General features: G+C 41.9%; 1 protein-coding gene across 1 annotated transcript; it reads left to right on the top strand.

The window, feature by feature from the left end:
- Nucleotides 1-2,492: 2,492 nt before the first annotated feature.
- On the top strand, nucleotides 2,493-11,479 carry LOC124107984 (sulfotransferase 2A1). Its single transcript, XM_046466357.2, has 6 exons — nucleotides 2,493-2,684; nucleotides 3,740-3,948; nucleotides 4,782-4,908; nucleotides 7,628-7,722; nucleotides 8,785-8,962; nucleotides 11,029-11,479. The coding sequence occupies exons 1-6, from the start codon at nucleotides 2,549-2,551 to the stop codon at nucleotides 11,139-11,141; spliced, it is 858 nt and encodes a 285-aa protein (XP_046322313.1). The 5' UTR covers nucleotides 2,493-2,548; the 3' UTR covers nucleotides 11,142-11,479.
- The last annotated feature ends 286 nt before the right edge of the window (nucleotides 11,480-11,765 follow it).

Here is an 11,765-nt window from a genome sequence, read left to right as displayed (position 1 = left end):
CACTCTTGACACATGGATGCTTTCCAATAAAGTAACCATTTTACCAAAACTGCTAAATGGACACTTCTCAGAAGAAGAAATACAAATGGCCAACAAATACATGAAAAAAAATGTTCAACACCCCTAGCAATCAGGGAAATGCAAATCAAAACGACATTGAGATTTCATCTCACTCCATCAGAATAACAATCATCAAGAACACAAATAATGAGTGCTGTGGAGGATGAGCGGGGAAAGGGTATACTCAGACATCATGGGTGGAACTGCAAATTAGCACAGCCACTCTGGAAAGTCCTATGGAGATTCCTCAAAAGACTAATGGAACCCCAAGGTGACCCAGCAATCCCACTCCTTGGTATTTACCCATCTCTAAAGTCAGTATACTAGAGTGACGCTGCTGCATCAGTGTGGATAACAGCATCACTCACAAGAGCCATGTTTTGGAAGTAGCCCAGGAACACATCAACAAGCGAATGGATTAAGAAAATATGGCATTATAGACACAGAGGAGAATTAGTAAGTCATGACAAAGAATGAAATTGTGGACTTTGCTGGTAAATGGATGTAACGGGAGATTGTCCTGCTAAGTGAAATAAGCCAGACTCAGAAAGTGAAAGGTTAAATGTCCTGCTCATATGCAGAAGATAGAGCAAAGCATGGGGGAACTCTGGGGTGGGGGCTTTGATATCATAAAGATAGAGGGAAGGTGAATGGAGAAGAAGAAATAGACTGAGGGGATAGGGAGGGGTGGAAGGGCAAGCAAGTGCAGAATGAAATGGATAAAATTATGCCATGAGCATGTATAAATACACCACAGTGGGTTCACCTTCATGCATATTGATAACACATGAATACATAAATAAATACTAGTAGGTAGAGGAGGAAAAGTGGGGACGGAGGGCATAGTCACTGGGCACAGAATGGGAGGGAGTTAAATTCCATGTCTGTATGGCTATGTTAAAATGAACACCACTGCAATGTTGAACCCCAGTGCACTAATAAGAGCTTAAGAAAGTTAAGCATTTTACACTGTCGGGTGGGTGGATTCAGGACTGCCTCATTTGTTCCATAGGCTTGGTGGGATGATGTAACGGGTCACAGGTATTAAATGTTCAGAATTCTACAGAGACATGTCAGCCCTCCATTACTGTTGGACATTCACAGTGTCACAGGGTCACTGTGAATGTGACATATTTCTCTAAAATTATCTGACAATACGAAGAATAAAACAAAATTCGTGAAACAGTTTTCCCGTTTAAAAAAGGTAGCTCTTGTGGCTGGGCTTGTGACGCCGTGCTAGAGCACTTGTCTAATATGTGTAAGGCCTGGGTTGAATCCTGAGCACCACACAAAATAAATACATAAATAAAAGGTTTAAATATAAATCATTAAATTAAAAAAAGGTAGCTCCTTTTCTTCATGTGCATATTATTCTGTCAGAGAACAGGTTCCCCTCTGCAATTTTGCCTAATTGGATCCACTTTTCCTTCAGCCAGAATACTACTCATGCCCAGTTATTGGTCATTCTCCCCAAGATACACTCAGCAGTCTGTGGCCACCTGAGATTTAGGGTCAGAATCAACAGCTCCTGGTGTCACACACAAGTGCTCAGTCTATTGATACACCCAAGAATTAAGAGGGAAAGTGGCAATGATTTTGCTCCTGGTTATCATACATTCTACATGAAACACTGTTGCGTCCAATGTGGGGCTTACATTCATTAGACGGTTTTCATTTTAGCTGACAGAAGACCATGGGGACTGACAAAGATGTAGGTGCATCCTGAAGCATTCCTGGAATCAGTAGGTGGCTATTTATGGGCCCCCTGGATGGGCGTGTTGCTTGAACATGTGGAGCTGTTGGTCCCTGAGTCTCCTGGGTACTGAGAGTGCTTGACCAAGGATGAGGCAGAGCTTTGACGGACCCTTTATGTGGTAGATATGAAGACTCTCTCATCTCAGCCCCTAAATCCTGACAGCATGCAGCCCACTCCCACAGGTTAATCAGAAGGTAATGGAGGACTGGACCCTGGAGTCCAGTGACAGTCCACCTCATATCTGCTGCCTCTGAAGCAGGTTCCTGCCCTTTAGCCTGAGAGTCTTCAGTCCACTGTCCCTCTGTCTGCTTCCAGGCTACACTGTATCAATTACACTGTATCAGTCGGTTGCATGTAAAAATTCTACTTTGAAAACTCTTCAAATGCAAATAAATGAGAAAGAGTGGCTTTCTCAGGTCTCAGGGATTCATCAGTGGGATTATTTTGCAGCACTTGCCACGGCGTCCTGTCATGAGATCATGTTGAGGTCACAGGGCTCATGTTCTCTGTATGAGTCTAAAATTGATCAATACGGTGAAACTTTAGACTACCAGTCACAATTTGTTTTATAACCAGTTAATTTGACACCAATAATGTTAATGATTCTTTTGAATCTTCAATGATTTTTTTTTAATTTCGTTAAAATAAGACTGGACTCAAAGTCTAGTCTCTCAGTATCTCCCACAAGGTCCAATGGTGTGAACCTCAGCACAGCACAGAGAAATCATCATCATGACAGATGGCTACCTGTGGTTTGAAGGGTTACCTTTCCCTTCTATTGATTACAGCTATGAAGGCCTAAAAGAAGCATGTACTAAATTTGTGATAAAGGATGAAGATACAGTAATGGTGTCATACCCTAAGTCAGGTAAGGAAACTAGAAAGGAACTGTCCATGAGAACGTCGAGGGCTGTGTTCCTCCCCTGCTCAGCAGATGGAGTTCATGGCCTCTACAGCCAGTGAGCCCTGCTTGGGGGTGGAAGGGGCAGTGCCCCAGGCCACTTCCACTCAGACTAGGACACAGTGACATAAGTGCTCAGCAGGGGTCAGCTAAGCTACTGCAGGAAGATACAGGAGTGAATCCTAATGTCACCCAGGCATCTGTGTGGTGGCCTGGGAGGGGGGTGGCAGAGAATGACCAGTGAGCACTTAAGGGTGAAATACCAGCTCCATAGAAATGAAAGAGGGAGTGGGAGGCCATGGGGTGAGGAGGGGGATTTTAGAGCAGGAGGGTCAGCATGGACAAGGGCTGGGAATCAGACAGGAGCCTGAGAAATTCAAGGGACTGAAAGGACATGCATCATAAATCTATGTGGTGGGCCTGGGGGCAGGGACATTGCAAACAGGGCGAGGATTGAGGCCAGTGTCCTTGGAAGGGGCACTGCTCTGGGAAGTCAAGGGAAAGGGGAACATATAAAATTGACCTCAGCAAACAGCCAAGAGGTGGAGCAACCTAAAATCCTTTCATAGATGAATGCATAACAAAATGTGGCATGTTGATACAATGGGATACGATTCAGCCTTCACAAGGAAGAATAGTCTCACACCTTCTACAACATAGAGCAATCTTGAGGGAGTCATGCTAGATGCAATATTTTGGGCACAAAAGGACAAGTACTATAGGATTGCATTGGAGCAAAATACCTAGTGTTCAAACAAAAAGCATGGTGAGTTCCAGGGCTGAAATATGGAATAACTAGGGAAATGTTGTTAATAAGGCAAGAATTTGAGTTTTTCAAGATGTAAAGTATCTGGACATTGGAAGAGCAAAATCAGAAACGTGCTTAAAATGGTTAGCACTACCCCACTGCATGCTTAAAATGGGTATGATGGTAAAGTTTGTGTCATGCATTTTTACCATCATTTTTTTTGTTCGCAAGTCATGTTGAAATGAGTGACAATCACTTTTACTTTCTTATCTAGGAACCCACTGGTTGATTGAAATTCTCTGCCTGATTCACTCCAAAGGCGATACCACGTGGATTCGATCTGCGTCCATCTGGGATCGTGCACCCTGGTTAGAGATAGATTCAGGAAACAAATTGTTAAAGGAGAGAGAGGGCCCACGGCTCCTGGCCTCTCACCTCCCCTTCCATCTCTTCCCTAAGTCTTTTTTCATTTCCAAGGCCAAGGTCAGTGCCTAATGTTTGATCAGTGCCTTTTTCCCTTCCATGTGCCCAGATAACGCCTGCAGATCTTGCTGGGGTATGTGCTCCCTGGGTAGGTTGGGCGAGACCTGATAGTCTCAGATACGAGTTTAGGTTGATGTAGCCACAACTAGACCACACTAAGGTGCAAGAATGTGAGCCATTGCACAGATTAGCCCAGTCTAAATTTGGTAGTGAAGTGACTGGCTAATAAACACCAGCCTCTTAATATGTACATATGTACACAGTTAGGCAACTATCCCCAGACCAGACTAGAACATTCCTGCTGTCCAGAAAGTCCCCCAGGCTCCTTGTACCCATCAGTGCCCACCACCTGAGGGAAACTCCCCCTGCACTTCAGCTACAGATTGCTTTGGTGTATATCTGTATTTTGAATAAGGAATTCGTGCTGCATGGATGTCCTATCTGTGAGCCTCCTCCATGGCTTGAGTGTGAGAATGACTGTGTGTTGCTATGAAGGTGAATGTACCATCACTGATCAATTCATTCTGCTGTTAGTGATCATTATGGCAAAGCACACAAGTGCCTCACCAACACCATCTAGAACTTTCCTGAAGGCTCCCATGTTGGGTAACCTAATGTCCTAGAATGAAGAGGCAAGGTCTTCCTCTTCTATTCCTATAATGGGAAACTAAAATGTGTATTTGATGAATGAATGCTATAAATAATTAATTAAATGAATCCCTTGATGTTCAGCAGATGTTAAGTAAGAACTTCCTGGGAAAAGATGAAAATCAAGGTGGGAAAGGACTGATTATTACTGGTTTTTTTCTTTCTCTCATTTTCCTTCACTTAAGGTGATATATATCATGAGAAATCCCAAATATGTCCTCGTGTCAAGTTACTATCATTGGTCCATGAAAAAACTTACTAAGAAACCAGAGTCACTGGATCAATATTTTCAGTGGTTCCTCCAAGGCCACGGTGAGTCTCTGTGACCTACAGATCTGCATCCACACTGCTCTCCTAATTGTGTGGCATGACTTTTGTGTTCTTTTTCTGTGTACATCCCATGTATGAGAGAAAGCAGACAACCCTTGACTCTGTGAGCCTGGCTTCCTTCAATGAGCATGCTGGTCTCCAGTTCCATCCATTTTCCTGTGAATGACATAATTCAGTTCTTCCTTATGACTGAGGAAAACTCTGTCACATGTATGTGCCACATTCTCTTTACCCTTTCCTCAGTCAGTGGACACCTAGGCTGGCTCCGTAACTTAGCTGCTGTGAATTGAACTGGCATCAACATGGTTGTCACATATTGCTATAGTGGCTGACTTTAATTCTTTTGGATGAAAACCAAGGAGCCCTGTGACCGGGGCATATGGTGGTCCCACTCCTAGTCTTTTCAGAGGTGCTTAACTGATTTCCATGGTGGTTGTACTCATCTCCAATCTCTGTGGTGGGTAAGCATTTCTTTTCATTCATATCCTTGTCGCATGTATCATTATTTGTGTTCTTGACATTTGCCGTTCTGACTGGAGTGAGATGCAATCTCAGTGTAGCTTGGATTTGCTTTTCTCTAGTTATTAAAAATGTTGACTTTTATTTTCATTAAATTGTTGGCCATCATATTTTTCCTTTTGAGAAATGATTGTTCATTTACCCATCTATTGATTCGGTTATTTGGGTTTTGGTGTTAATATTTTTGAGTTCTTCATACATTCTGGATATTAATCCTCTGTCAGAAGAGTAGCTGACAAAGATTTTCTCCCCATTTTTCAACCCTCTCTTGTCTCCTTACCATTGCTGTAAAAAAGCTTTTTAGATGGATGACATTCCTTTATCAATTCTTGGTTTTGTTTCCTGAACACGAGGAGTCTTGTGGACGAAGTTGTGCCTGCATCTGTATGTTGTGGTGTAACCATTGTTTTCTACTAGTACTTAAGGGGTTTAGGGTCAAATTCCTATTTGCTGATCCACTTTGAGTGGAATTTGTTGCAGCATTTAGCTTCATTCTTCTACATGTTTTCTTAGTACCATTTATTTAACAGACTGTGTTCTCTCCAATATTAGCTTTTGGTGTCTTTGTTATGAATCAGATGATTGTATCTGGGTGATTTGTCTCTCTCTGTGTTTTCTATTCTAATAAATTGATCTTTATGTCTGTTTTATACAGCACAATTTTTTTGTTATTGCACCACTTTCGTATGATTTGAGACCGTGAAGAATTTAAAATGTGATACATTCAGCACTGTTCATTGTGTGTGTGTGTGTGTTGGGATTAGACCCAGTGCTTTGCAACACCAGTCAAGTGCTTTACCACTGAGCATCATTCTCGGCCCTTGATCATTATTTTTATTGCTGATAATGGCTTTGCATTTTTGTTTTTCATGAAAATTGTGGGACTATTTCTTCTATTTCTGTGAAGAATCTCATTGGTATTTGACGGAGATTGCACTGAATTTGTAGATTTCTTTTGGAAATGTGGCATTGTTTAAATTCTGGTTATCCATGAACATGGAAGGGGTTTTCACATTCTAGTGTCTTCTTCAATTTCTTTCTTCAGTGTTCTATAATTTTCATTCTAAGAGGTGTATCTGCTCTTTGGGTGGAGTAGTATGCCAAGGGTTGGTTTGTTTGTTGTTGTTGTTATTGTTTTTCTGTTTCTTTGAATTGGTACCAGGTATTGATCTCAAACCAAATAATTACTGAGCAATTTCCATTTTTATATTTTATATATAAATAAGGTAGTCTCGCTGAGGTCCTTAACTTTGCTAAGTTGCACAGGCTGATTTGAACTTGCCATCCTCCTGCCTCAGCCTCCCTAGCGCCTGGGATTACAGGTGTGCCCCACCACACCTGGCTACCTAAGTGTTTTTTGAGACCATTGTGAGTGGAATTGTATTTTTGGTTTCTTCCTCAGCAGATTCATTATTATTATGGATTTTTTTCTATGATGATCTTGTATCCTCCTACTCTGCTGAATGTGGTATCAGTTCTACAAGGGTTTTGGGGTAGCTTTAGGGGTCTTCAAACATTGCATCCATCATCTGCAAACACTGATATTTTGGCTTCCTTCTTTCTAATTTGTATTATCTTGATCCCCTTCTCTTGCCTGACTTGTCTGATTAGAGTTCCCAAACTTCTGTTTAATGAGTGGTGAGAGTGCACATCCTTGCCTTGTTCCTGGTTTTAGGAGAAATGCTTCCAGTTTTCCCAGGTTAGCATGATGTTGGCTTTGGGTTTGTCACATGTAACCTTTAGGATGCTCAGCCATGTTCTTCTCTCAAGGTAAAATCTACTGATGTGGTGAAATACATTTATGAATTTGCATATGGTGAACCAGGCTTACATCCCTGGGATGAAATCAACGTGTCTTAAAGTATAATCCTAAAGTGTCAACACACCATGCCCTGTGTATAATCTTAATAGAATGTGCTAACATTTTAATAAGGTTTTTGTATCTGTGTTCATAGGAATATTGGGCTGTTGTTTACTTACATGATATCTTGTCTGTCTTGGGTAAATACGCTACTGCTTTCATAGAATGAATTCAGAAATGTTCCCGTCTCTATTTCATCACCTTGTTTGAGGAGTATTTGTCAATTATACATGAGTCAAGCTGTCAGGGTGTTAGAGTGACACGGATGGCACAGCCCTGTTTCAGCAGTGTGTAACCTGCACCCCTGTGCCTGCCCCACAGTGCCCTATGGATCATGGTTTGAGCACATTCGTGGCTGGATGTCCATGAGAGACAGGGAGAACGTCCTGCTGCTGAGTTATGAAGAGCTGCAGAAGGTGAGCACCTGTCAGATGCAGCGCCCGCCAGCTCTTGACCATCCTTGCTCCCTGTAATGTCCGTGGTCCTCAGTATCTGCTCCCCAACTTTCTGTAAATCGTAGCCTCTTAAGGGTCACTAAGAGGAGATGAGCCCTTGGTCTCCATTGCCATTTCTTCATTGATCTGCCCCCAAATGCAAGCTCTTCTTTCATGTCTTCAAAGTTTTCCATCTGACAACATCTAAAGGGCCCTTCCCCACACCCAGGCAGAGGGCAACGGCTTATGCTAGCACCTATGGCTGCCAAGGTTTCTGTGTGCAGGACCTATGATGTTCATAGAGACCTCGTCATCAGAAGGGACTGGGTAGAACATTAATCCCAGAGTTGTGTCCACCTGTCTGGCTTCTCCCCTTGACTGGCCAGGTGAGATGAAGGAGAGCTGTCACTTTGTGTAACTCTTGTGAGAGGTCAGGGGCTGGAGTCATCCCAAGGGCTTACAGATGAAGCTCGGCACTGCTGGGCTGGGTGCCGGGTACAGCTGGGTAACAGAAATGACTTCTAATGACCTGTAGCACAGCGTGGCCACTATAAACAGTGATAATCAATAATGCATTTCAAAATAGCAAGTGAAGAGGATTTTGAGTGTTTTCAACTAAATCAATGATTTATGTCTGAGTTTGTAGATGTGATACGTTACAGATTGGATCGTCACACATTGAATAGAAACTCATTCTAACTTTATTTTTCTGTTATCGTAGAGGAATGGCACACTGACTTGCACATAGATGTCCACTTCTGGATGTGAGTTTAAGAGCACCAAATGTAATTCAAACCTTTAAATTACATAATAAATTAATGTAATTTAAAATATCTAGAAATTTTTTCTGAGTTGTTAAGCAATGTAAGAAAAAACCCTTTCTGTTTCTCCCTCCTTCTGACACCCATAGCAATCTCCTCTCATCCTGATGTCATTCCTCTCCCCTCCCCCCGTCCCCCAGCCCTCCTAACACCTTCATTCTAATCCTCCCGAATCCCCTGTGTTGCCCTCTCATAGACTCGCTCTTTGTTGTTCACATTGTAGGACCCAAGAAGCACCATAGAGAAGATCTGTCAATTCCTGGGAAAGAAGTTAAATCCAGAAGAACTGGACTCAGTCCTCAAGAATAGCTCCTTCCATGTCATGAAAGAAAACAAGATGTCCAATTTAGAGACGTTGCCTGAAACTCGTGTTGATAAGGATTTCAAAATTACAAGAAAAGGTAAAAGCTCTGGTTTCAGAATGTGTGAGAATACTTGGAGGGAATTCTTGTGTTTACCACCGGACCCTTAGAGTTAGGGTGTTTGAACATATTGACTTGAGTGATTCATAACCAAGAAAACCTCTCATGTGCCTTATGGAAGAATGTCTCCACGGTTCTGGGATGGGCTGCAGTCCCTGGAGACAGCTGATTCCTCCAGGGGAGGAGAGTGCATCTTGGAGATGGTCATGTCTGTGCCACACCACTAGTGACTACCATCGAGAACTGCCCTCAAGAAGAGATACATAGAGGATGAGCCAATAGGTGAAGTAGGGACTGGGTCATTTGTGATGAGACATTGTAACGCCTCCTTCCTGTGAAGAAAGATGAATTATATCTACACCTTCACTTTCATGTCTATTGAAAATGTCTACTGCATGTACTCACAGAACCAGTTTTTCCAAAATTTCCCCAGTTCACATGTATCTGAAATGGCAATCCATGGAGTATTTAGACTAAATGCTTCACAAGATATTCAAAAGATCAGGATTCTTGCCACTGAGTGAGGCTGGAGCACAGAGCCATAAAACAGAGGAGTGAGCTAGGGGTGTACCTCATGGGGAGAGCCCATGCCTGGCAGAAGAAGTCAAGAAAGCTTGTTCTAATGACGAAGATATCAATGAACATGGGCATAAGAATCAGTGGTTATAGGATAACAATTACATATTAGACATTCCTGTTTATATTCATATGAGTATAATGTTTACATTTATATACACCAGATATTGTTGTATTTTCTATTAATTAATTTGATTGGTCTGGTATGTGAAAATGAATTCGTATGATACATAAAATGGCACTATAATCAGATAAGGAAAGGGTCTGACTTATGCCCGTAACTTTAGCTTCCATTTGACCCCCACCACTTTCCCACAGGGTAACCCTGACAGGGCATTGTTTAAACTCTGTTCTGTAAAACAGGGTATAATGCTAGTATATTACTCATTCTTTTTGTTTTAAATAAATGACAGCAGAATGCATTACAATTCTTTTTACACATTTACAGCACAAGTTTTCATATCTCTGGTTGTATATAAAGTATGTTCACACCAATTTGTGTCTTCATACACATACTTTGGATAATGATATCTATCAAATTCCATGGTCCTTTTAATCATTTCAAAAATTATTTCTTAAACATTTACTATGTCATTCCTTGAAGAATTAAATCTTACATAGTCTATAAATTTTTTGGTGTCCTAATATTTGAGAAATGCATACCATATGAACATTCAAAAGGAAATACATAGAACATATCATTTTGGTCATTGCTGTGAAGTCAGCAAGGATGGATTTGTATGGTTAGAACTGAGAGCCCCACTGAGTCACTGCACTGGAGTCAACAGTTGAATTAGGCTAACGGACATGACATCATGTGTCTGCTAGGACAGCACTCTGGGTCAGGAGCAGGAAAGGTAAACACTCTGAGGAGGGGGCAGCCTGGCAAGCTTGAGGCTGAATCAGAAGACTGTGCCATGGAGCCGAGAGAGCCAATGGGCAGTCACAGGATGGAGTCTGAATCAACAAGGACCCTACACCTAGAGCCTCAACATCACCAGGGAACTTGGCTGAAGGAGACTGGAAATCTGGGGAGACTCTGAGCCAGAAGTGACTGGAGCCACTGGCTCTGCCAATGGATCCACATGGTGCCATGTGCAGAAGAACTTCTCACAGAGAAAAGTTAACGCACAAAGATGAGTTGTGACCTGCTCTGATCACCAGGTCAGAAATTTTGTTGGTTTCGACCAAAGTGCTCAAAAACAAGTGGTCAGACTTGGTTATAGTCCAGATCTTCTGATTTACACCCAGCCTCACTGAGTATGGATTCTGTACAGATTGCTTTGAAAATAGAGGGAAGTCAGGACACACTTTCCAGACAGGTAGAAGGGGAAATGCGCATGGTGGCCAGGCAGGAGAAGGCCTCACCAGTGACCCAGGGGTCACTCTGCTGTCGACAGAGCAGGGAGGAGGTCGCCGTCTTAAGACCTCTCCCTAGATCTGATCTGCGTCTACTTCATCTTTTCCAGGCATCTCTGGGGACTGGAAGAATCACCTCACAGTGGCCCAAGCTGAAGCCTTGGATAAATTATACCAGGAGAAGATGGCGGGTTTCCCCAAAGAGCTGTTCCCATGGGAGTAATGTCCAAAAATTCTGGAGCTTTTATGGATACTGACATTGTTTCCTGTCTTGGGATATTTACAGGATTGGGAGGTTCTTAATATAAAAACCATTTCTATGAGAAAAGGAAGGAAAAGATATGATAACATAAAGAACCAATGAAATGTAAAATAATAAATGAGTAAAAGGAAGTCTAGTCAGTCAGAGGAAGGAGAATGGGTAAGGGGGGCGCACAGCAGAGAAAGAAGGATTGTGATCTAAAATTGATTGCATGGATGACTTTTTACGGAAGATCTCAACACTATGTATATAACAATAACAGCTGTGTCAAAAAATAAAAAAACCAATTTGCCATTCTGCTTACTTGAATTATATGTTTTTCTTCTCTAATCACTTGCCTGTTGAAAACTACTAGAATTTCCCTATTCACTTCACCACATCCTAGCTTTTAAATAATCTAACTAATATTTCAAACACATAGAGGCCTGCAAAGATAAAATGAATATCCCACCATTGTGTCTCATTTTTAAAACAAGAAATAAATCGTAGAACCAGTTGAGGTTCCTTTCCATTACTTGGGTCTCCTGAATTTATTATGATGATGATCTGGAAGAGTGAAATTTCCAACGTAGATTTATTTTCATT

Source organism: Marmota monax, unplaced genomic scaffold, assembly GCF_021218885.2.
Source record: "Marmota monax isolate L192 unplaced genomic scaffold, Marmota_monax_Labrador192_F-V1.1 WCK01_AAM20220418_F8-fsc00160, whole genome shotgun sequence".
Taxonomy (NCBI): domain Eukaryota; kingdom Metazoa; phylum Chordata; class Mammalia; order Rodentia; family Sciuridae; genus Marmota; species Marmota monax.
The sequence above is the reverse complement of the archived record's forward strand: the minus strand, read 5'-3'. Positions and strand labels throughout refer to the sequence as shown.

Bases quoted from the DNA above. Each gene is read 5' to 3' on its own strand.
- LOC124107984 (XM_046466357.2), top strand. From the start codon at position 2,549: ATGACAGATGGCTACCTGTGGTTTGAAGGGTTACCTTTCCCTTCTATT. The intron at 2,685-3,739 runs GTAAGGAAACTA...TTTCTTATCTAG, and splicing joins GGTGTCATACCCTAAGTCAG to GAACCCACTGGTTGATTGAA. The intron at 4,909-7,627 runs GTGAGTCTCTGT...CCTGCCCCACAG, and splicing joins GTGGTTCCTCCAAGGCCACG to TGCCCTATGGATCATGGTTT.